This window comes from Anthonomus grandis, chromosome 2 (assembly GCF_022605725.1).
Source record: "Anthonomus grandis grandis chromosome 2, icAntGran1.3, whole genome shotgun sequence".
Classification (NCBI taxonomy): Eukaryota; Metazoa; Arthropoda; class Insecta; order Coleoptera; family Curculionidae; genus Anthonomus; species Anthonomus grandis.
The window spans coordinates 8,712,644-8,739,525 of NC_065547.1; the positions used below are offsets into that span (position 1 = coordinate 8,712,644).

The window sequence follows — 26,882 nt, forward strand, 5'->3', positions numbered from 1 at the left end:
ACATCTAGTTGGTGAGGAAGGACAAACTATAAATGATCCAGAAAAAATCGCTGATATATTTATAACATAGTTCTTTAATAAACACAAAAACTTCAGTTTATACAAATATGCCAATAAGTCAATCAAATATGCCGACAATTTTTTTTTTGAGCTAGTGGATGGCCATAAAGTTTTCAGAAAAATAATTAGTCTTTATATTATGTGCTTTAAAACGTACAGCACAATATACACCATTAACTGACATTATTAATTAATGTTTTATAAAACATTAATTAAAAGAAACGTTATAATTTAGTATTTTCTAAATTAAAAATCAATTCGAATATATGCCAAAAATATCAACTGAACAAGCCATATAGCTTCGATTGGTATCAAGATAACAGGCTTATACTTTGATCTTTCAAAAGTCTTTGACACAATGAATCACCACCTACTTGTCCAGAGGCTTGTGGTTTGAGGAGAAGTGCCTTCTAGATATGCGCATCATTTCTCTCAGAGAAGGAATATTTCATTAGTATTGACAAAGAATACATATACATCAGACAGCAAGAGGAATAATACTGGATCCTCCTCCTGTTCCTGCTTTATGAGGACTTCCTTCAACAATCAATACCTGAATAGCAAAGCTTGGTTGACCAATTTGTTGATGACTGCTCAGTAACAGTAAGTCATGCAACAATTCGGGGTCTCTCCAATTATATCTCAAAAATTATACAGATATCGTAAAGTGGTGTACAGACAACAGTCTAAAATTGAATGCAGAAAAGATCGGTTTAATTATGTTTAGAAAGTCAGGTACTACTACTGAATCAATTCCTATATCCGATGAAGGTTCTTATTACACAGCAATAAGTCTTTCGTATGCTTCCTAGAACAAATAATAACAAACATTAAACAATAAAAAATTTCGAAAGGCCGTTACTTCCTTCTTATTAGATTAGTAGTACACACAAATTAACACACTGATTTTGTTTCAGTTTAATTAATAAAAATAATTTTGTGTTTTTTTTAAGTAATATATTTATATTAGATTAAAATAAAACATCCTTAATAACTTCATATTTTTCTTTTATTGACTTTGCTTTTGTCTGTATATCAGAATTTATTAGTAATATAAAATATTTATATTTGTATAATATTTAAAATATATTTATAAATAAAAGGAATAAAGTTGCGATCCCTGAGGTACCCCAGTGGTCACTCGAATTTCTCTCATAGTTTGTCTATGCATAAATATTTTATTAATATGCGTGAAGTGCTTGAATATGGTACTGTAATTTAAATTTAATTCAAAGTATTAAAATTCAAAGAACATATGACACAATATGTCTACTCAGTTTTCAAGTTTGTAATCGAGAAGGATCACCATAAGAAAATTCATTTAAATGCGTCACAGTCATAAGAATAGCAGCGGTTGACCTTCGCACTAGTTTTTATTATTAAAAAGGTTCAAACTGCATTAAGTAAAATAAACAAAACAGTTTTAATAAACACAGTTCATCGTCAGAGAAATAATTAAACAGGTAAGTACGTAAAACATATATAACATCTATATTAAATTGGGTTTTAAATGGGATGTCCTTATTTAAATGCTTTGTAGTATCAAGAAAAGTTGATTCATTTTACTTCAGTTGCTACAAAAATAAAATTATAAGAGAAAACTCTGAAACCAACATTATTAATTGTAATAATATACATACCTACGCAACTTAAAAGGTGTTGTAATTTGAATTAATAATAATATGCTGTTGAAATCATAATTCGTATAGCGGCTCATTATAATAATTATAGGGATTACTTATTAAATTTGGGAAAAACGTTATGGTTTAACCAGAGAGGAATTATATAATTATAGGTTATATTAATAAAAATACTAATAATAATATTAAGTATGGAAATTATTATATGAAAAGAAAATTTATTTTTTGGCCTATATTTATTAACAGCATGAGTAAAGGCAGAGAAAACGATTTGCTATGATATCGGGTTTTTAATTACATCATCGTTTTGGGTTTTAATTGTTATATTTTGTAAAATGTTATTTTGTTATCATAAATGCACTTTTTGTGCTCTGCGACAAATTTTCTATAATATTTTCTTTCATTCTTATATCTATGTAGATCAATCTCTGAGTCTGTGATCTTGTAGTTTACATACAAATCCTTTATAAAACTAGCATTACTCGCACAATCTTTAGATTTAATTCTGCTTGAACAAATTGGAGAAGCAATACAAACATAATAAGAAATTAGTGGTTCAAATGCAGTGTACTTTTCGGGACCATTCATTCTGAATTCATTCATTCTGAAAGAAAGATTTAAACTGACCGATGTTACTAATGGTAAAGAATCTTATATGACCAGATAGGTGTGTAAAGTATGACTAAAAGTAAATATATAAAAGGGAACATTTTTAAATACATTATTAATCCGAGTATTTGACTCCAGTCTATACCTATCTTGTGGTACCTGAAACAGGCGAAAACAGGCTATAGTCCGATATTAAATCTGAGACACAGTTTGAATCTGCATTATTTGTGGCAAAGTTTATGTTAAAGATTTATGATAAAAAATATATTTACCCTATAAAGTTCCTCTAGTTCCTCTTGCAAATAGAATATAGTATCAAAAGTAGACAAACAAAAAAAATAAACAGTAAATTATCATGTTTTATTAAAACAACATAGAATTCACAATGTTTATCAAGAGAGGATGTTTTTGTAAAACTAGTGTTGGTGTTACTTAAATGTCTGAAAAAAATACCTGTTTCTCTACTGCTACCTGTAAAGTCCTCTAAGTGTTACTTAGTGACATAATTATGTAGTCTACATCCAATGCTCAGACACTAGAAAATATGAGGTTTTACATCAGGTAACATAAGATATGTAAAAAGAAATTTTGTAATAATCGGATATAAATTTTACAAAAATTGCGAAACTTCCCTAATATCTTTATTGTTGACCGTCCATAGTGTTTCCATAGTAACGAAGCGTTGACAGGTACGCAATACTTTAAACATCATCTGTCAATATTTTAGTTGACAGATAAAGATAAAGAACTTCAGCATTGTTGACCATTCTTTTCGGGAGCAGAAGAAGACCTTGGGGCAAAAACCGGACATGTCAACTTTTTGGGCGAAAACTACTTTTGCGCATACCCACGTGCTCCATGGGAAGGCGCATTGATTGGTGCAAGAATCAAACAAGTCCAACGCATTTTAACGTAGCAATATGCGATTTGGACATAGCCGACTGCATGTTTTGGGGCAAAAAGCGGTTCAACTCTTCTTAACCATCCTGGGGTTCTTATGACATTATACCAAATTGCAGAATGTGTCGGTATAGCTCATTCAAAATCTATGACTCCTGAAAATATTATAAACGGTTTCAAATCTACCCGTTTAACAAAAATATTTTTATGGAAGCTGATTTTCTTTCATCCTCGGTTACTAACAGACAAAAAGATGATTTAGAAAACGACGATAAACAAAAAGGAGTGGTGGTAATACAAGCTACCATTATTAATGATATATCGTCAACAAGCATTGCAGCTACCTCCAGCGCTGATTTATCTAGTGCAACGAAAATTAGGGAATGTGAACTAGATGAGGAAAGCTCAACGTTTGAGATAGCGTCGATATCAGAGAGTTCCTTTACTACGCCATTTGAGTTTCGAGGATTCCCAAAGGCTGCGTCAAGTCCAGGACTTGTCTGATTTTTGCTTTAAACATTTACATCTTTTATGGAAGGGATATAGGACGTGCCGGCGCTATACTGCTCTGCATCGATTAGTCTAATAGATTTATTTGACGAGTGTGTATCGTCCGTGCGTGCGTCCAAATTTGCATAGTGCGTGTGGAATTAAGTTTTTAAGTTTTATTTTTGGAGTGTGTCACACTTATTTTCTTGAGTGCGTATTGCGGATATTAAATATGTCTTCAAGCAGTGCAGAAGAAGACGATCCTTTTTTATCATCGGGGAGTGAATATTCACCGTCCGAGGATTTACCGAGCACAAGCCGTGGTTTTCGAAAACCAGTGTTGCCAGACAATAATAAGAAACGGCAACCTAAAGGTAATATTTTTTTAAACAAAAACGGCGCGGTAATGTAAAAAAAAGATGATAACAATTTTTTAAATTTATTTTCAGATATTAACAAACCTTACCCGCAGAAACTCCTCGTACCAGATGTTTTAAATGTTAATATTGGTAATGGAAACCGACAACGTGCAACAGAAGTTAGTGGTGAAAATTCTAATGTCAAAAAAAAAGGAAGAAAAAGGGACAAGAAACTAGAGACTTGGGTGAGAAATGTTCGAAAAAAAAATAGGGCTCAGGGGGCGGAATACAAGTCGGCTAAAACGGGACGATTAATGCCAAGACGAAAAGCAGGAATAGATTGTAAATGTCGCCTAAAATGCTTTGACCTTGTAAAGGAGCAGGAGAGAAATAGGATTTTAAAGGGTTTTAATGCTGTCGCCGAAAAAGAAAAACAGGATATTTACCTGGGAGGACTTATTCAGGTAAAAGATGTTGCAAGGAATCGACCGAGAACTGGTACTTTAGAGGAAAAAGCTCGTAAACGCACGATCCGCCGATGCCGCGGAAGGTATGGCACTATAAATCAGCAGAGTGGAACCATCTTCGGGAATTTTATCGCTCATTTCCTTGGAAAGAAGTCTGCTTTAGAACCAATAACATCTCAGAATGTACAAACCAAATTACAGAGACGATCTTGGCAGGAATGGAAGCTTATATCCCTTTTTCTACTAAATGCGGATCAAACAACAGCATTGGTTCAACCTGAATTGCAAAAAGGTAGTAAACACTAAAAACGCAGCATATCGTAAATGGTGTCAACATCCTTCCGCCGAAAATCGGAGGAACTTTTTAACCTCCAGAAATAGCTGCAAGCGAATTATTGATGAATGCAAAGAGAGTCACAACAACAGGATCAAAAACAAACTGCTAGACTGCCCAAATGGAACAAGATCTTTCTGGTCGGTATCAAAAGCCGTTAGTCAAGGATTTACTAAGTCGGCCTTGCTACCCCTAACAGCAGATGATGGTTCTATCGCGGTAACAGCAAGGGAAAAAGCCAACTTACTGGGTAAACTCTTCGCGTCCAATTCTACTCTGCACTCGCAAGGCAAAACACCGCCATAATTCGCCATGTGCAGACGAATTGACTCCTCCCTTATGTAGACTGTTCACGGCATCGTATAAGCAGGGCTCATTTCCAACAAGCTGGAAAACTGCTCGAGTACAAGCTGTACCCAAAAAGGGTAAGAAGACGATGCCCTCCAATTACCGCCCGATTGCACTAGTTCCAGTAATATCGAAGATTATGGAGAAAGCAGTCAACCAACAACTGTTAAGATATCTGGAATCATCTGGACTAATCAGCGATCATCAATACGGCTTCCGAAAGCTTAGATCCACCGGCGATCTTCTGGCTTACGTCATACACACTTGTGGACGGAGGCCATGGAGAAGCATGGCGAGTCCCGCTCAGTCGCTCTTGACATTTCCAAGGCATTTGACAGAGTGTGGCATGAGGGACTACTAACCAAGCTCTCCTCAATCGGCATACAAAACTCATTATTGAATTGGATCAAAAGTTTTCTTGAACAACGAACAATTCAAGTAGCCGTCGATGGACACCTCTCCGACAATATTAACATTAACGCTGGAGTCCCTCAAGGATGCATTCTATCCCCCACCCTTTTCTTGATATATATCAACGATTTGCTAGGAACCACCGTCAATCCAATCTACAGCTTTGCGGACGATAGCACACTTATTTTCACATTTAAGTCCGCCAAACCAACGACAGCCGCAAGTTCTCAGAATCATAGGCAGCAACAAGTAGCTTCAACCAACAACGATATTAAAGCAATCTTGGAGTGGGGCGGTAACAATCTGGTCAATTTTAACGCTAAAAAAACGCAGGCTGCAGTATTTACGATGAAGACTAACCTTGGTGGTCCGGAGCTGGTTATGGCAGGGAAAACTTTGCTAATGAAATCATCTTTACATCTTCTAGGAGTCGAAGTCACCAACAGTGTGTCCAGGCATGACCACGTTGCCGAGATCGCCAGGGCAGCTTCCAAAAAACTCGGAGTGCTTTTCAAAACAAAAAAACTGTATACACCAGAACAGCTGCTGACTCTTTATAAAGCTCAAATACGCCCTTCCCTCGAGTATTGCTCGCATGTCTGGAGCTCTGCACCCAAGCATAATTTAAAGCTGCTAGATTCTATACAGAAGAGAGCTATTCGTCTTATCGACAATCCAGAACTGACAAAGAGTCTGGATAGTCTGGAGCACAGGAGAAAGGTGGCTGATCTCTATTTATTCTACCGTTATTATCACGGTAAGTGCTCATCTGTGCTGGCAGGCCTGATTCCACCCAGGGCTGTTCCGGCAAGAAGGACGCGTCTAGCAGTTGCGGCTCATCAACATCAAGTCCACCTGCCTACCCCAAGGACGTCGCTGTATCGGGACTCATTCATCTGGAGAACATCTTCTTTGTGGAACGGGCTTCCACCTCACATATTTCCCGACGCATACAACCTGCAGCGATTCAAGATAAATGCCCACAAATATTTTCGCGCAAGCACCACTCCAAGAGTGACATAGGATTTTCCTCTTGTGCTTGTGTTTACCATAAAAAAAAAGAAGATAGCCAGTTTTGTTTACAAGGTAGGTTTTAGATTTTGTTTTCTATTTTAAATGAAACTAATAATTTAAACAATATGAAAATGTTAATATTTTTTTATTTTTTTTTATTACAGATTCGTAGATGCGTTCTGTTCTTTTCATGGCATAACAAAGCATAGAGTACATCGTATAGCAACAGCTTTAAAAAATAACATACTTCTACCGCCGCCAGATATGACAGGAAAACACAAAAACAGAGCAAATAAAATTCCATATAATATTATTTCTCTTATTAATAAACACATACAGAGCTTCCCAAAAAGATCTTCACATTACAGTAGAGAAAAAAACGAGGGAAGGAGCTATTTATTTCCGGAACTGAGTATAAAAAAATGCATATGCTGTATTTAGAAAAAAATTAACCAGAGATTTTTGAAAAAATAAAGCGTGATGAAAAATGTGATCCAAAAGTATCTTACGATTTTTATTACCGTCATTTTTGCTCAAACTACAATATGAGTTTTGGTACTCCACGGTCTAATACCTGTCAGACATGTGACAGAATGGAAAATTCAATAGCCGCCGAACAAGATTCTGAGGCAAAAGCAGGTCTAAGGACCCAATAAATGATTCATATTAGGAAAGCGGATGCATTTTACAAATCCTTGAAGGAGAAAACAGAAGTTGCCAAAAATGACGAAACTGGAGATGCTTTGTGTTTCGACTACCAACAGAATTTGCCTCTACCACATGTTCCAGCCGGAGACGTATTTTATAGACTTCAGTTGTGGCAGTATAACTTTTGCATTACGTCTGCAAAATCAGGTATATCAACATTTTATATGAAATTGTATGAAGAAGCAACATCAAAAAAAGGTAGTAATGAGGTGATAAGTTTTCTGCATCATTTCATAAGCACGTATTTGTCTGACTCTGTTACAACGATATACCTTTTTTCTGACAATGCTTTTGCACAAAACAAAAATCATACGATGACCAAATATTTGTTTACTGTGGTAAATTCAAATATTAAAAACGTTGGTTTGATTATCCATCAATATCCTGAGCCGGGTCACAGCTTTCTACCATGTGACCGATCCTTTGGGCTTATAGAAAAAGAAAAGTGGAAAGCAGAGCGAGTTTACATACCTCAAGAGTGGAAAGACTTGGTTCGTAAAACGTCTAAAAAGTTTAGGGTGTTGTGTCCCAAAAGCTTGTCAGTGGTACTATGACGAGATATTTGCCAAAGAATCTGAAGATATTCAAGGTGAAGATAATGCCGAAAATCTCGCGAATTTAGAAGAACCGGCCTACGAATCAGACAGTTCATTTATATGATTATTTTGTTTATGTTTTGTTAACATATAATTTTTTTGTTTATTGGTATTGAATTTTTGTTTATGTGTTCTTAATATATAAATATGCTGTTTGCATATCAATATATAAATTTTGTTTTATTTTAAATATATATTTTGTGAATATTAACACTTTTTTATTAAAGCTGCTTTATTATTTGTATTATTTTGGCTAATTTGGGACAACGTTCGGACATGTCCAAATTTTCAAAATTGTCTCTGTCCGATGTTTTTTATTAAAAAATCTTTTAAACCTAAGAGTACAGTATATAGGGACTATAAATACACAACAAAAAAAAGGCTGGCTTAAAATATTATATACGGCTTATACTGTTCAGTTTTTCTTGATTTCCCAACAATTTTTAAAATTCGACATGTCCGATTTTTGCCCCAAGCTCTTCAGAAGTCATTCAATCACAAGCCAATTTAATTCTTTTAAGGAACTTTTAAGTCTAAGTTAAGGATTTTGTAGCTCTTTAGATGGCGGAAGTACTCAGTAGTTATATTTAATTGTCCACAAGCATTAGGTAGGAGGAGAAATCCCTATTCTAATGTAAACTTAATAAATACACGAAAAATAAAAAATTTCCCTTATCAAGATCATCAGAACCTCGTAAAGACCGTTATACGCATCTATAATAAAACTCGTTTTAAACCAGAATAACACGCCAACAAATTAATGGAAGCTCATTCTGACCTTACTGTAAATAACCCATAAAACGATAGTATACCATCAAAACTAGTCGATAGCAAAGTTCTCTATAAGAATTTTAATGTGTACTGCGCCAGTCTGTTTTATATTCTGGTAGGAGTAGTACCTGTCGAAGTCGCTTTATTTGAATTCGTATTATACCGGTTTGTATCATTTGTTTGTTTTTGGAATTTTGTGTTAAATAAGGTTTAAGGTAGGTGAAAGGTAAATATAGAATATGTAATGGCAAATATGGATTTATATGGTTCGTAAATATATACATTTCTATTGAGTACATAGGTATAAATAAGTTATTATCTCTATAATTGGAAAAGTCATTATATTATATGAGCTTAAAATAACTAAATATTTATGTAAATACCTATTTACATATTTTTACATATAATTAATGTTTATTTTAGTATTCTCCAGCAATAAGCTAAAAAAAATATGTTTTTAAACTATTAACTGTAATTTTCCTTGGCATCGTTCCAATTATGTATGGTAATTTTAATATATTTATCGGTTATTAATGTAGGAAAATTCTTGTTTTTTTGTTTATTTTTTTTTTTATTTATTTCCAAATTACAATTTAACCTATATTACGTTCCTTAATTCTAAAGCGTGTAAAGAAATAAATAATAAGTAAACCCCACTGAAACCAGTGGTTTGTGCGTGGGTTTAGAGTTATAACTTAAATTTACCCAATACCTAATAATAGCATTAATATATACAACAATAAGCAAACTTTATATTAATAATAAATGAGTGCCCCATTATATTAGGGATTATTTTTCCTGTTTTAATCTATCCCATTCAATGAATGTTCATATTAGCGTTAAGTCTATATATCAAAATTTTATTGTAGTTTTTTTTCTCCTTCCCCTTTCTCTCCCTTTCTTTTTTCTCTTTTCTCTCCTTACCCCAGTAATACAATGAACGAATTCCCACGCATTGATCTCAATATTCACTATTATCTAACTTCAAAATTGTCTTGATTATTTTTGTTAATTAGGTTTAGAATCTATATAAGTTTATATACTTTATGCAAGCTGTTCTACCTTGCTCCAGTAACCATTTTTTTAGGTCTGTTTTAAAAGATGGAACACATAAAATATTTCGTAAGTTCTGTGGAATGAAGCGGTATACATGTGGTCCCAAGAATTGTAGAGATCTTTGCCCAATTCTTTTATATGTCCTGTCAGTTTTATTTATCTTATTATTTTTATGTCTAGTATTGTGATCGTGTCTAATGTTTTATAGTTCGGCCCTCTTTTAGTGTTGCCTTGTTAGCATCTTAAAACAAAAGATTTGGTGAATATCTAATAGGCGGTTTTCTTTATACAGTAAATCGCTTGGATATCGCCTTTCCTTGCCAAACATTATTTTTAGAAAAAGTTTCTGCATTATCTCCAACTTCTTTAGATGTACATCATAGGCCCCACCCCAACCCAAAATTCCATACTGAATATGAGAATATACTAATGGGTAATATATTACCTTTTTTATTTGAAATGTATCTATTATTTGATTAATTTGTTTAAGTTTAAATATAATTACTCTAAGTTTTTTTATGACATTCTCGATATGTATATTCCATTTTAATAAATTATCAATATACACACCCAGATATTTAATGGATTGAGCTTCCTCAATATTCAGTTGATGTTGATTTATATGTAAGCTTGAAAATCCGGGTCCATTTTTCTTAGAATAACTAAATGCCAGATATTTCGTTTTTTCAAAATTTATAGTTAAATACATTTCATCAAACCAATCCTTAATGTAGAACATGTCACGCTCCGCTTTTGCCTTCACATCACCCCATGATTTCCCTTTATAAAACACGACTGTATCATCCGCAAAGGAAGAGATTTGACCTTCATAATTACCCTGCAATAGTCCATTAAATTAATATAGATAGAAAATAATATTGGTCCAAGAACTGTGCCCTGGGGTAGACCAAATTCAAGCTTGGTTTCTCTACTCAAGAAATCATCTATTTGCACTGTTGCCTTCTATTGGAAAAAGGTATGACTTAAAAATATCCAGAACTTTACCTCTAAATCCGTTTGCATCTAATACCTGCAGCATTATTTTGTGGTCTACAGTATCAAAGGCACCCGCTAGGTGTAAAAATATGCATATTATTTTTTTGTTTTTATCTAAACCTGAATGAATTTTATTAGTAAGATATACAATCGCGTCTTCTGTTAATATTTTTGATCTAAATCCATATTGTTTAGGAGATAAAACATTAAATGTTTCCAAGAAGGAGGATATTTGTTCTTCCTATAATCTTTGAAATAGTTGAAATTAGAGTAATTGGCCTATAGTTAGATACAATTGTTTTGTCTCCTTTTTTGTGCAGTGGCTTAATTATACCCAATTTAAGATCCTGTGGATAATTTCCTGTTAAAATAATTTGGTTAAAAAGGTGAATCAGCGGCTTATTAATATAAGAGCTAACAAGTTTTATGTGGTGTGTTGTTATACCGTCTTTCCCAGGAGCTTTATTAGGCTTAAGCTGCTTTATTACATTTACTACATCCGCATCTTTCGGGGATTTTAGAAATATGTTGTTATTATTGATTTTACACTTTCTGGGAGAACTTAAAGGTTTTTGTATCTTAGATGCAAATTTCGCAAATTCGAGTTTATTTGAAATTATTTTTCCTTCGGAACAAATCTGAGTAATTTCTTGTTTCATATCGGGTTTACGTACATATGAATTAACTACTTTCCATAACTTCTTAGGGACATTATTTGAATCTGTGATTTGAGATTAATAGTACTCTATTTTCGTTTTATAAATAAGTTTTTCCAAATATTTCTTGTATTCTTTATATGTATTGATTTTTTCGATGTCGTTGGGGAATTTTTTAGTTTCCTGGTATAATTTTTGCTTTGTATTTACAGACTTTATTAAACCGCTTGTTATCCACGGAGTTCGCTTTTTGTGTTTATTATTAATTTTAATTTTGTGTGTGGCTAAATTTTGGCAATGTTTTATATTGTCAAGTAAGTGATTTAGAAGTTCATTGGTGTCATGCTTTTTATAAAAGGGAATCCCACTTTAGTTTGCTAAACAAGTCTATAAATTTAGAGTCGTCTAATTTTTCGTAATAATTCTCACTTTTATCCCTTATCTGTTTTGCCAATTTTTTGATATCCAAGCAAGATATTATAGGAAAATGGTCTGTAATGTCATTTTTTAAAATAAATGATTTCGGATGTCGTTCTATGTTGCCTTTAAGAAATATGTGATCAATGCATGAATTTGACCCCCTCTGTATTCGAGTAGAATCATTTATTAATGACACGTATCCGTGTTCTGCCATTATTAGGTCACATTCAATTAACTAATGGAGAATAATAAATAATTATTACGGCAGGTCAAAAATAGCTGTTCAAGGGTAAACATATAATTTGCCATTTTAATTAGCATTTTATATAAATAATATATAATTATTTTGTAATAAATTGTTTATTATTAGTTTGTTTATTATATTTTTGGGGGTAGCAAGACGGATTGCCTACAAACAGCAGTTTACCTTTTTCAAAATTTATATGCGGTGTTACCAGTGATCCCTTAATACACTAATCATGTTCCTTTTCCAAACAGAAAATCTGCTTAAAGTGAGTACAATGGTTTATGAATAGACTTTTGTAAACAATTTTTTAAAGATATTTATGTAAGAAATTCGAACGATTTAAACTTGGCAACACCGGATCATCCCTCAGATACATAACCTAACCCTACAAAACCACCTCAAAGCAGCTGTCAGCTGGAAGTCAAAATCAGCTGATATATTTGTTGCTCTAGATTTTACTGAGTTGGTTATTTTCATTACACTACACAAAAAGTGTGTTAATTTTACCGGTAATTTACAATAAGTACCACTATTATTATCACTTATTCTAGTACTTTTAACTGACCATAAATCTCATTTTCAGACCATAAAATCCCATCCGTTCCGCCAAGATGAGCAGCCTCAGGGACTTTTATGCAGGCAAAAATATATTTATCACAGGAGCCACAGGATTTCTCGGGATCTGTCTTTTGGAAAAAATACTAAGAAGCATTCCGGAGCATGGCGAAATATACTTGTTAATGAGACCTAAAAAGGGCAAAGAAATCTCCGAGAGACTCGAAGAAATTAAGAAGAATCCGATCTTTGAGAGGATTTTAAAGGAACATTCAGTTGAAAAGGTATGGAAATACTATGTTGCAGTCATTTTATACTTAAGTAATTTTGTCATAAAAGGTTTTTGAGAAAGTAAAGGCGATTGCCGGCGATGTTGGCCAAGAAAATTTGGGTATTTCTGATGCTGACAGAAATATTCTTAAGGAGAAAATTAATGTGATCTTTCATAGTGCCGCAACCCTTGATTTTGGAGATACATTAAAAACCACTGTTGATATAAACTTATTAGGTAAGATATTTAAATTTTGTTAGTCTCATCAACTATAGAGTTTAATATAAATTTAGGTACAAGGAGAGTAACAGAGTTAGCGAAACAGTGCAGAAATCTTAAAGTTTTTATCCATGTCAGCAGTGCCTATGTAAACTCCTATTTATTGGAAGCAGATGAAGTAAAGAAGCAATCAATTTCTCCAAACTGATCACACATTAATCAAATAATTTGCAGATTTTATACCCTCTACCAAGGGATCCAGAAGAACTCATTGCCATGGTTGCAAAATTAAGTCCAGAGGAGCTAGAAAAGGAGACACCAATAATTTTGGGTGACCACCCCAATACTTACACCATTACAAAACATATGGCAGAACATGAAATCAAAAAATGTGAAGCATTGTTTCCCTGCACCATTGTGAGACCATCTATGAGTAAGTTTTATTTATTTATTTACATAACAATGTACTGCATTTATTTATATACACGTTCGGCGGTTGAAAAATTTCGAATATGATTTTTGCGTAATGTGTAAGAAGGAGACGGAGTGGAGCAAGAACAAACTTGGCTCCACCCTGGGCGGCTATCGCGTCGTCGTTGCGCTTATTAGTCCGGTTAAAGTTCAGTTGCAATTCCTCGCATACCTATGTACGTGTTAGCCGATCATGTTTACAATTTATTTCAACCTTTGGTATGAACAACTTTGGTTGATCAAAAGATTAATATCATTAAATGGTATTGTCATGCAGATAGTGCAGAAGAAGTTGTCGGCAGTTTTATATTTGCATATCCTGATCAGCAAGTCCCTACTGCTAAAACAATTTATAATATCTGGCATAAGTTTGAGCAGTCGGGATGTGTAAATCGGTGTGCAAAATGTTCTAGTGGCCATCAGGAACCTCGTCGAACACCTGACGCTAGGATTGAAAAGGAGGTCAAGGTGTGTGCTTTTGTGGAAGTAAGTGAACCTTGTTCTAGCTCCCAAATTTCTGAAGAACTTGATATTCCAAGTCGTACAGTGCGTGATATTTTGAAAAGAAAATTTCGAACGTTCCCCGAATTTTACGCTAGACAAGTGCAGGACTATTTAACAAACACTTTTCCTGAACGGCTTATTACCACAAGAGGTACCATGGCCTCCGCGATCTCCAGATCAGGCTATTTGACGGAAATTCTTTACCAACACCGACATGAAAGAGCCGTTAATTTGGACGAATTGCGACTTAGAATTATTAATATTTCTAGGTCCATTACACCTAAAATGTTCACCAATGTACGTAGAGAATTTGACGACAGGTTGGGATATTGTGGAGCCCAACAAGGAGGTGCATTTGAACATCTTATTAAATAATTCATTTAATTAGAATTATTATTTTGTTTAAGAGTTATTTTTCATTTTAATTTAGAATATTGTATTTAGTTTTCACCAAAGGTTTTTAAGATTTGAGCATATTAAAGTTGTTTTTTTGACTTGCGATTATGAGCACGTTAAAAAACAACATAAATTTTTATCTTTCGTGTGCACGTAAAATTCGAATACTTGATTCGAGGCTAACCTACCCATCTCCAAGCGCTTGCTAAACATCACTGCGAGCAAGCCGAAATTAAATTCACATTGCGAGCGGTACGGAGAATCGGCGTCGCTATCGGTGGGAGGTTACCGATGCAGTCGTTCTCTGTCTACTCTCTATCTATTAGGTCTAATACATTAAAACTCAATCCGTAAGATTCAACTCGCCAAACGTGTATAGAGCCAAGAGGCCAACTACAGACACTAAAATAATAATACACAATTGTCACAGAAATATATAAAATGCAATATTTACCACTAAAGCTACAATATATTTAATAGGAAAAAAAATAGTCATATACCTATGCACATAGTATACTTAACAATAATTACATTATGAACAAAAATGGCAGTTCAGAGTAGAGTCAGAGCATCATAAAGTCTGTCCTCAATTATTTTTGTAAAGCCTTGCAAATCCAATATATTAAGATTCAAGTCACCAGCATAAATATTATAATAATTGCATTTGTAAATAGGTGAGTATTTATATACATTAGTCATAGGAAAAATTAAATGAAACATTTTTCTCAGTCTGGTTTTACCAACACTTGAAAAAAATTGAACTATTGAAAGAATTTCTGGGGATTAAATTTTATTTGATAGAACTTTATACAACTATATAAGACAATTTATTAAATATCCGCAACAGCAAGTGATGGTTACAACCCTGCACTAGATAACACCTAAAATTTTTAAAAAACATATATTTGAGAAATTTATGCTGCAGTCATTCTATTGCTTTGGTGCAAACTTCTTATTGGGGAGACAATATTAACTTCCATACATCAACCTTGGTAGGACACAAAGTATTAAACACTTTTAAGCAACAGTCAACATAAAACTCTTAGTTGATCTAATAATGAGGCTTATTATTCTATATGGCTCATGTACCATGTTTGTAATATGCTCTGTAAATGCTATATTGCAATCTATTACAACTCCCAGGTCCTTCTTACTATTCCAAGCATTACACTGTGTATGTTATAATTATTTTCAACAAAATTCTTATCAAGGGTTATAGACATAGAACATCTTTTGCTATTAAAGATACGTATATTATTAAAATTTCTCTGTAAACTAGCAGTCTTCCTCAGATCTAATTTTCACATATATCTTAAGATTGTCTGCAAAAAGTAATGCTTTACAGCTACTTCTAACCGAGCAAATGTCATTGATACCCATTAAAAATAATAGAGGTCCCAAATTACATCCCTGGGGCTGCAGAGATTCAACATATTGGTGCCTGTTTGATAAATAAGAAACAATTAAATTATCAAGCACATTATTTTTGTATAGTGACTTTATAATTAAACTATGCTTAATTCTATGAAAGTTCTATTCCATGTCAGCATAAATTACTTTAATTTGCTTTTTCATATTATAAACAAATTGACAAAAGTTAATAAGATTTGTCATTGTTGACCTAAAGCTATTTCAAAAACCTTGGATTAAGAATTGTAACAGATCGGTGGTTTAGTGCTTAATTTTTAGTACCCTTCTTTTTTTTTTTTTTTTTTTTTTACAAAGCACCTAGGTGAAGAACCTGTGTGTGCCTAATAATTATAATATTATAATATATATAATATATAGAATTTTAATATATATCTACATAAAGATTTACCCTATAATATATAATAAATTACTAATATTATATTAACACTGTATATATAAACTTAAGATGGGTACTAACATAATTTTTTAATTTTATTTTATATATTTATTTATTTTTCCTAATAGTCAACTAAACTAACCCATACATACTTTAATAGGTACACATTAAGATAACAGATATATTCTATTTTTCCTGTGAGCTTAGATTGGAAATAAAGTTTGATGTTCAAAGATATAATCTTTCGCTTCTTTAATAAATTTTTTCCTATTATTTAATGACTTTATTTGATATGGCAATAAGTTAAAAAATTTTGTACCCAGATATATTATACATCTTTGATTTAATGATCTTTTACTTTGTGGTACTATGATATGCTTCTCCAAATTTATTCTTGTTTGATGGCGATGGTGAATTAGGTTTTGAGTGTTATTTTTCTTTTTAGTATAAAGACATATAGCCAATATATAAGGAGTTTTTAAGTTGCAAAGTTCTTTTGAAAAAAGAACTTTGCAACTTAATAATAAGTTCAACTAAAATAAGTTCAACTGTGGGATATAACCTTGGTTTTTGAAACACAGTTTTTACAACTGAATTTTGAATTATTTTTAATGATTTCAAATAGGTGGCACTTGCTCCCAAACTGAGATTCCATATCGCAATGTCGGTTCAATCAGAGATTTATAAAACATCAATAGAAGTTGTTTGGTTAGTATCGTTCTTAACAGATAAAATTTCCTAGTAAGGCCCTGATTTTTGCAGTAAGATATTGAGCATGCAAATCCCAGAGTAGGTGTTGGTCCAATATGATACCCAGGTATTTTATATTTGTTACGGCATTTATAGGTTCATTAATGGTATTAATCATAATATTTTCATAATTCGGACGATTTACATTAGTTAATGAGAAGGCAATATATTTTGTTTTTTTAATGTTTAATGATAAGTTATGAGAATCTAAAAAGTGTTTTATTCTTAAAAGTCCATTACATAATTTATTTTTTACTGTATCCCAGGTATCAGCAGTAAATATTGCTGTGGTGTCATCAGCAAAAGAAACAATTTCACCCCCTATGTCAAGACTAAATAACATGTTTACATATATTTTGAACAGAATTGGTCTCAGTACGGTTCCCTGTGGTACACCCATATTGATTATCTTTGGATTACTATAACACTCACTTATTTTTGTATATTGAATTCTATTTTCTAGATAATTTTTAAACAGAAAGAAAGGACTTTACCTCTAATGCCTCTAATACAGCACAAGATGTATGGTGAACATAAACAGGCAATATTGGCTCATCACAAATTTTTACGATAGAGCCCTGCAAATGAATGTTTATCTGGTATAATTTATTTACATATTATTAACTTGTTTAAAATTTGTAAAAAATGCTAAAAAACTTTTAAAATCATAAGTATGCACACTATGGACATCCCGTACAAGATCGTGAAAATGACCCAAAATTAAGCCCTTACAATCTAAAAGCTTTGATTCAATACCTTGATAAGATCTTTGATTAACTACACTAACATTGCGATAACAAACAAAAAATCTTTATGGTTTAGACTAATTTTCACACCAAGAGCTTCTAGGTTCTTAGCAAACATGTAAAAAATTTCAGCTTTCAATTTTCTGTTCAAAGTTATTAATACACCACCACCATGTTTTTTACCAATAAGCTTTTGAGCACTATCCTTTCTAAACACTAATCTATCAATATTGAATTCTTTTTCATAAACAGAGCCATTAATCCATGTATCCACGTTATGTCATAGCTATTGTTTGATAAATTTAATTTTTATACAGCCAACCTGCTTTTAAGAATTCAACAATTCTAATAATAAACTTGTAGATTTGCTTATGTAATTGGTTTAGCACTGTTGGTGATTTGAAAATGTGTACTTTGGACAGGGAAAAAATTGATATCTTTATTAGCATCTATGGTTAAATCAATGACGTTATTAAAATTAAGCAAACCTACAGGATCACCATTTAGCTAATAGTTATAGTGCTCAGCTCAGACCCAATAGACTTCTTGATTTTCATTAATTTCTACATGAATTAAATTTTTATAACTTTAAAAAACATCCATTTTTTATTAAGACTTTATATAATCATTTCAGTTGTTGGGGCATGGAAGGAGCCAGTTCCAGGATGGACTATAAGCAAAAATGGTCCCCAAGGTTTTCTTATGGGAGCTTCCAAAGGTGTAATCAGAAGATTACCTGTGGCTAAAAATCTGGTTTACGATTACATACCCGTTGACATTGTTGTAAATAACTTGTTGGTTGCTGGATACCATGCAGGTATATTCTGTTTTCATCACATGTGAGACGCTTGGACCGATAATAATTGATATCAAAAATTGATAATAAAGTGATCATTATTTCAATAAATCTTTTCCGTAGGAGCCACCCAAACAAAGCAACTCGAAATCTACCACAGCACCTCAAGCACCAGAAATCCATTTAAGTGGGCGTCAGTAGAGCAGAGTGTCAACATGTACCTCCATAAATTCCCACTTAAATCGGCCGTTTGGTACCCCAATTTGAAATTTATAAGCTCCATCAGTTATTATAAATTCTCGTCCTTTTTCGTACATATTTTGCCAGCCCTTATTTTGGATACAGTGCTAAGGTGTACCGGTGGGAGAGCCATGTAAGTATTTTTTACTTACCTTTTATTTATAAAAGTAGTTTATTGTCCAAAAATCTAAATTTAGTTGATAAAGCATGGTAAGTATTTACTATTATTTATGAGTAACATTAATCATAGCAAATTATTACATTTAATATCCGCGTAAAGACTAAATTATTGTGGAAATAAAAAATCGAATAAAAAAAAACAAACGTCTAATGAAAAAACTAAATACCTACCTAATATACCGGGAATATAATTATTGGCTTCCCTGTACATTGTACAGAAAAAATGTAAGATACCTTTTTGAAGAGACCAATCTGGCAAACCCTCGTGCAAAGTTTCAAAAAATTTTAATAAGCGAATCTTGAATTAGTTTGGAGAATGGTGTCCATGTTCTGGGATGTATTTTTATAGGTATTTGCTAGCAAACACAGTAGAAATTAAAGGTCTTATTTCACCAGAAATTCCTTTTATTATGACGACCGGTTTCGCGATTACAATATCATCGCATCATCAGGTCGAGGACTAAAAGTAAAAGACACAATTTACATAGATACTACGCTTATCAAAAATTGGTAAAATGCTGAATAAAATCGAATTTTAAAGCGTACTTACATTGTTAAAAACGAGATTTGTCAAAACAAAACAAAAGCACATATAGAACGGTACAGCTAAAATTAAGCAAGTAAATCTTATCGTAAGATAACAAATAATACACTTAGGTTTAAAACAATAACATCTAAAAAGCACCGTTACAACACAATAGACAAAACGATCTAAAAACTATGATAACCGCCATTCAAACTAATCTGACCAACAGAGTCATCTATATCTAGTTTTCATAATTAAGAAAGAACGTTACAAAGAAATCTATATTTTATATCCTATAACCGAATAGGTACTAGATAGCGGTACCCACAGTAACTTTAAAATATTTTAAAACTGTTAAACAGATGTCTCCACCAGTTTATATTAAGAAAACAACGGGGTTTTTATTAAAATAAATTAACCGGAAAGGGAGGGAAGAGTTATTCAAATAAAATATTAATTAAATTAGTTTCAGGAATGTTAATCTGAATATTAAGAGATTTATCATATTCTTTTTTGAGAGATCTTTTAATCTCAAGTAATTCAAGATTATTTAGATTTATGTTGTCCTGAACTCTATGTAAGATCTTGTAATTATCTAGTAGATTCGATGGGGACCGGTCTCCATAATATGCTTAGCAAATAATGACTCAGGATTGTTTTGTCTAATGCATCGGTCATGTTCGCTAAACCGAGCTTCAAAACTACGCTTCGTTCTACCTACATAAAAATAACCACACTCACAATAAAGCTTATAAATTCCTTTACAAGATAACGGATCCGTTTTGTCTTTATTATTAATCAATAAGTTACCTAATGAATTGCTCGATTTAAAGGCAACCTTAACATTTAAAGAAGTTAGAACTCGTTGGATTTTATAAGAAACTGCTCCATTGTATGTAAGTGAAATGAACTTATTTACTGGCTGATTACTTAATATTGTTTGATGTGGTATGTAGACATTTTGGAACGCATTACGTAATAGAAATTTATTTTTTATTTTGTCTACTAAATTGGGAGAAAAATTATGAGTTTGGGCAATTTGTTTGATAATATTCAACTCTCTATCCCTGCTTTCAGTTGTTTGAGGAATCTGTAGTGCTCTATTTACATAACTATTTAAAGCTGCTACTTTATGTGAAAAAGGATGGAATGACTCATTGTGTATGATTGTTCCAGTGTGGCTAGGTTTTATTATTTTTAGGTTTATTATCATGTTTATTATTTACGTTTTTAATAAGTAAGTCTAAAAAGGTTATGGTTTTATTGACTTTGTTGGTCAGATTAGTTTGAATGGCGGTTATCATAGTTTTTAGATCTTTTTGTCTATTGTGTTGTAACGGTGCTTTTTAGATGTTATTGTTTTAAACCTAAGTGTATTATTTGTTATCTTACGATAAGATTTACTTGCTTAATTTTAGCTGTACCGTTCTATATGTGCTTTTGTTTTGTTTTGACAAATCTCGTTTTTAACAATGTAAGTACGCTTTAAAATTCGATTTTATTCAGCATTTTACCAATTTTTGATAAGCGTAGTATCTATGTAAATTGTGTCTTTTACTTTTAGTCCTCGACCTGATGATGCGATGATATTGTAATCGCGAAACCGGTCGTCATAATAAAAGGAATTTCTGGTGAAATAAGACCTTTAATTTCTACTGTGTTTGCTAGCAAATACCTATAAAAATCTTGAATTATTCAATTAAATGTAATTGCAAAATTACCAAATTTTCGGTTCGCGACGCACCACCCGGTATAATAAAACTTTGCAAATAACATTTAATGTACAAAAAATATCATCAAATTAATGCTAATCACACCATGCTTTGTACTTCTTAAAAAATCTTCTCCAAAACCTTTGAAAAGGTCAATCACCAAATGTTACTATATAAAATAAAGAGAATGGGTGGGTGTTGATGGATTCTTGCTGCTAGTGACAACTTGGTATAGATATCAGAATATTACAAGAATATAATAAAATACATAATAATAACAATAAGTGGCACAGAATATAACAATAATCAATAATATGAAAATGAACATAACTATAGCAAAAATAAAGAACAAAAAAGCAAAAAATACAAAAACGTAAAACAATATAGACAATTTTAGCACTTTAGTTTTTTTTTAAGTCTTAATTTCAATGAAGTCTACGAAGCGGTCAAGATTAAGCTCATTAAATGCTCTTATCATTATTCTGGTGATTGGAGAAAAGAATCCGTAATTGGCATGATGGAAACGCAAACGAAACATACAGTGGTGGTCAAAAGTATGGAAACTTTAGACTTTTTCAAAAAATGCAGAAAATATGGAACTCTCAAACAATATAAATAAACAGCTTATCAGCAAATAAAGAAATTCCAATGGAGGTAAAGCAAAAGAATGTTGTTTATTAGTTTTGATGAAAGAGGAGTTATTTCTCTGTGGCCAAATGTATGGAAACCTTTAATAAAATCATAATAATTGTTTACTACAAGCTGTTTAACGGTACGATTTTGTTTGAGTGAAGACAGGCATCATGCCTAAGTGTAAATACTTATCCAGTGATTTAAAAAGTAAAATAGTTAAACTATACCAGAAGAAATAATTAAAAAATTTGAAGAGAGAGGAAATGTTTCGGTAGCCCACAAGCAAGGAAGACCAAGAAAGTTGTCCAAAAGAACTATGAAGGTAACTGGAGAAATGAGTGAAATGGGGATTTCTGTGTCTGCTCGCACGGTGAGAAGAAGGCTAAATGAAGTGGGGCTTTTTGGAAGAGTTGCTGTAAAGAAACCACTAATATCAAAGGAAAATAGAAAGGATCGCTTGAAATTTGCACGAGATCATCTTACCTGGTCTCACCAAAATTGGAATACTGTATTGTTTAGTGACGAAAGTAAGTTTCAATTATTTGGGAGTGACGTTAAGTCCGGCGACCAAAAGGTACAAGGTACAGCCACAAATACCAAATGCCTACGGTAAAACATGGTGGTGAGAGCGTAATGGTGTGGGGTTGTTTTTCCCGATCAGGTGTTGGCCCCCTGGTTAAAATTGATGGAATAATGGACCGTTTTCTATACAAAGACATATTGGAGAACAACATGTTGCCTTATGCTGAGGAGGAAATGCCATTGAGATGGTTGTTTCAGCAAGACAACGACCCTAAACACAAGTCCCAATTTGTGAAAAACTGGTTAAATAAACAGAGCATTGCTTTAATGGATTGGCCTTCACAGTCCCCAGATCTGAATCCCATTGAGAATTTATGGGATAATTTGGACAGGAAGATTCGAAACCATTCGATTTCAAACAAGGCTCAACTGTGGGAAATACTGCAAACTGAGTGGGCTGCCATTTCCAGTGAAGACTGTGCAAGACTTGTCGATTCTATGCCACGAAGATGTAGAGAAGTAATAAATTATATGGATATGCCATGCCACAAAATATTAGCAGATTTTGATTTAGATGTAATTTATATAAATAACTTCAGTTTCCAAACTTTTGGTCAAAAAAATATTAATTTTATTTCATTTTCTTTTTATAATACGTTTAATTTCAAATTAATATGTTAAGTTAGGTAATATATTATATATACTTTATCACAATATGAGTAACTTTATTATAGTACCTGGTTTCTTAAAAAAAATACAAATTAAAAAAGTTTCCATACTTTTGGCCACCACTGTAGCAGAATTCTGTTTTTTTGTACAGTTTTAAAAATATCAGGGCAGTAAAAAATTCCATTTAATTATCATTTGTATTTTATAAAATATGAGCAAATCTGATCGAGTCCTTCTTGCTTTAAGACTATCGATGTTAAACATATCCTCTATTATCTTTTAATTAATATGAAAATTCTGGTAAATTTTAATGTCACCCTTGAAGGCTAGGAAACGAAGAAATGCTTTTTGAACAGCTTCAACTAATTCCACATCGTTAGAATAAAAATGTGGCCATACAGGTGAGGCATATTCAAGCCCAGAATAAACACTTCAATAATAGACATCTTGAAATAAAAATAATTACGCATACCCTTATTGATTATGATGAATTTAAAATAATAATTCCGTTAAAATTAATTTATTGAAAAATTAGTTACTTACAGTGGACTTCGGATATAACAAACCCGTTTAAAGTGAACATTCGGTTATAGTAAACGCCTATTCAAATACCCAAAAAACTACCATAAGAACAATGTAATTTTTTTCCGTTTATAGCGAACCCGGTTATAATGAACTCTCGGGTAAAATGAACTAAATTTTATCAAGACCAAGAAAAATATTTCGCTTATAGTGAACTTTTCGGGGAATCCCACGGTAATTCCCCGAAAATTAAATTTAGCACCATCGCCGTTGTTTTGTTTTCAGTGGCATTTCACTTCACGCGTTACTTACTGTGAGTTATTTATACGAGTGTTTTGCTGTTTTGTGCTGGGTGCTAAGTCTTGGATAGTCAAAATGGAGAAGCAAAAGCGTAAAGCTTTAATATTAAAAGAAAAATATGACATTATTCAAAAAATGAAAAGTGGTGTTAAACAGAGTGATATTTGTCGTGAATTAAATTTGCCAAAATCAACCGTTTGCATAGTTTGGAAAAAGAGGGAAGAGATTTTATCAGCATATGGTAAAGTTAATGCAAAGTGTAAAAGACTTAGAAAATCGGCTCATGAAGGGGTTGATAGAGGACTTTTACAGTGGTTTACACCACAAAGAAAGGAAAACGTTCCATTAAGTGGTCCTATTCTTCAAGAAAAAGCTAGTGAAATGGGTAGTAAAATTGAAGGAAAAACTTTTGAATGTTCTAGAAGCTGGATTGAAAGTTTTAAGAAGAGAAACTGTATTACTGGAGGGAAAATTATTGGCGAGTCTGCATCAGTTGACATGGATGTTGTTAATAACTGGTTTACTACTGTTTGGCCCGATCTTCGTAAGTATTACAGCAGTAATGGAATGTAACATTTTTAATGCTGACGAGACCGGACTTTTCTATAAACTAACCCCAAATAAAACTTTAAAATTTGTTGGAGAAACCTGTGCTGGCGGAAAACTTTCTAAAGTTAGAATAACAGTGCTAGTCGCTTCAAACATGTCAGGAACAGAAAAAAGAAAGCTGCTTGTTATCGGTAAATCCGCCAATCCTAGATGTTTTAAAAACAAAATGTTGCCAGTTAAATACAGAGCAAACAGTAAGGCATTGATGACATCTAATTTGTTTACTGAAGAGTTGCTCCAGTGGGGTGCAGAGTTACAGAAGAACAAGAGGAAAATATTACTTTTAGTCGATAATTGTCCAGCACATCCCGAAGTTCCTCTAAACCAAATTAAATTGGTCTTTATGCCTCCTAATACCAGTTCAAAGCTGCAGCCTATGGATCAAGGAGTAATTCATTCTTTGAAAATAATGATAATAAAAATGTTACAGGCAATTGATAATGGAAAAGATTTTTCAGTGAGTCTTTTAGATGCTGTAAACTTCATACATCTAGCTTGGCAGGAAGTAAGTGCAAAAACCATTGCAAACTGTATTAAGCATGCAAGATTTTTTGAGGTGGACGATGAATTTTCTAAATGAATGGTTAAAAAAACATAGTAATCAAGAAAATACTGACATTCAAGGATCCGTTGAAGAGGAAATGAGAAAAAGGATAAATGACTTTGACTTGCAAAAATTCATTTCTATTGATGACCATGTTATTTCAACCGAATCTATAACAGAGGAGCAGATTATCCAGTCAGTTTCAAAAGGTACTATAAAACTAACTTTAGAATAAAACTAACCTTTTGTCTTTTATTTTTTTTAGCAGTAAATGTAGAAGTCGGAAGTGATGATGACGAAAACGATCAGGAACCTAATGAGGATGTTGATTAGAGAAATGACGGAAATACGCACTTTTTTGCAATCATGTGAAGTTCCAGAAGAAGTCTGGAATAGTTTTTCTACCCTAGAGGGATATATAAGTAACATAAGTTTTTCAAACAGACTTATACAAACCAAGATTTCTCAGTAATACTAAGTAGTTACAGATACGTAGATCATGACTTACTAGCTATATACATATTCTATATGTATAAAAACTGTATGTGCTGTTTATCCTTATAATAAAAGCCAGTTATAATCTTTATTTTATTTAATTATTAAAATACATATACGTACATATTCTAACATTAACACCATTCTGTTTTTCTTTTAAAGTGAACTTCGGATATAGTGAACCTATTTTGATGTATTTTTCAAGTTCACTATATCCGGAGTTGACTGTAATTTAGTTGAAAATTATTAAAAACTGGTTCATTGGGAACAAGGGATAAAACTGATTAAAATTCGCAGTACTGAATATTCTTCCAGGACTATATTCTTGGATGTTTGCCCTGACATTTCTAAAATATTTATAGTGTAACTAATACCCTCATAATCAGAGATACTTGTATTCAGAACTGAGCAAAATACATTGTCACAATTGAAACAAAAATAATCTATGAAAGTTGAAGAATTGTAATCCGAGTTGGTTCGTTAAAATGCATATTTAATTATTTTAATCCATATCATGTCAAAAGCGTATTTCCATAAAGTAATATATTATTATTTTCAGCCTGATGAGGTTGCACCATAACGTCAACACGTCACTTGACCGACTGGCCAAATTTATTTTCACAGAATGGAAGTTCCCAGCCAAAAGAACCGCCGAGCTCCAATCTTATCTCAAAGATCAGGACCGGGACGATTTTAATGTTGACGTCTCATCGTTGGTGTGGCCGGTGTACTTTGATGACTTAACTTTGGGGGCAAGAGTTTACCTCAGCAAGGATCCAGAAAAGACTCTGAAAAGTGCCAGAAAGAAGGATAACATGTAAGTTATTGTACTGAGGGTCTATATATTATATTTTTTGTTTTTATTCCAGACTCTATGTGATGCACATTCTCTTTAAAACGGGCGTGGTAGCGCTGATTTGGTATCTTCTGGCCAGCATTTTTGGTGTGTCTATGGCTCGCTCTTGGCCAATCTTTATTCCCGCTGGAATTGCTTTCTTAGCAATTTTGTAATTTTTTAAGTTGAATGGTAAATAGCAGATTTATAAGTTTTACTTAATATTTGTGTTGGTTCAGTTCATTTTTGTATACACCAAAGAAAATATTTTTTAGGTACAATTTTGTATTGGGTTACATGAAGTAATCAACTTGAATACTTACATTATATTACTTATATTCATGCCAATATTGTTTTTTTTAGTATTAAATTGAAACAGTATGGATTATTAAGCATTTATAATCTTAATAGTAAAATTAATAATTATTACTACTAGTTGAAAAAAAGAAACATATGTAGACACGACATAGGCTATTTGATCCACAGATGTAAAATGATT

The 26,882-nt window shown here is 32.6% G+C and overlaps 1 protein-coding gene across 7 annotated transcripts; it reads left to right on the forward strand.

Moving 5' to 3' along the window:
• The first annotated feature begins 1,364 nt into the window (after positions 1–1,364).
• Positions 1,365–26,725, forward strand: LOC126750704 (putative fatty acyl-CoA reductase CG8306). 7 transcript variants are annotated; one of them, XM_050460408.1, is made up of 10 exons: positions 8,755–8,921; positions 12,665–12,920; positions 12,976–13,144; positions 13,201–13,304; positions 13,361–13,559; positions 18,435–18,617; positions 18,720–18,969; positions 26,108–26,365; positions 26,418–26,575; positions 26,659–26,725. In XM_050460408.1, the coding sequence occupies exons 2-9, from the start codon at positions 12,693–12,695 to the stop codon at positions 26,557–26,559; spliced, it is 1,533 nt and encodes a 510-aa protein (XP_050316365.1). In that variant the 5' UTR covers positions 8,755–8,921; positions 12,665–12,692; the 3' UTR covers positions 26,560–26,575; positions 26,659–26,725. The 7 variants fall into 7 exon arrangements, with proteins under 7 accessions (XP_050316362.1, XP_050316361.1, XP_050316365.1 ...); XM_050460405.1 differs by lacking the exon at positions 8,755–8,921 and adding an exon at positions 1,365–1,523 and having other exon boundaries at positions 26,418–26,725; XM_050460404.1 differs by having other exon boundaries at positions 8,736–8,871; positions 26,418–26,725.
• Positions 26,726–26,882: the final 157 nt, after the last annotated feature.

What these genes read in the sequence shown, in the direction of transcription:
- LOC126750704 (XM_050460405.1), top strand. Translation starts at nt 12,693, where the DNA reads ATGAGCAGCCTCAGGGACTTTTATGCAGGCAAAAATATATTTATCACA. An exon ending in TGTACCGGTGGGAGAGCCAT is followed by an intron (nt 18,970 to 26,107) that starts GTAAGTATTTTT and finishes TATTATTTTCAG; the next exon opens with CCTGATGAGGTTGCACCATA. An exon ending in GCCAGAAAGAAGGATAACAT is followed by an intron (nt 26,366 to 26,417) that starts GTAAGTTATTGT and finishes TTTTTATTCCAG; the next exon opens with ACTCTATGTGATGCACATTC.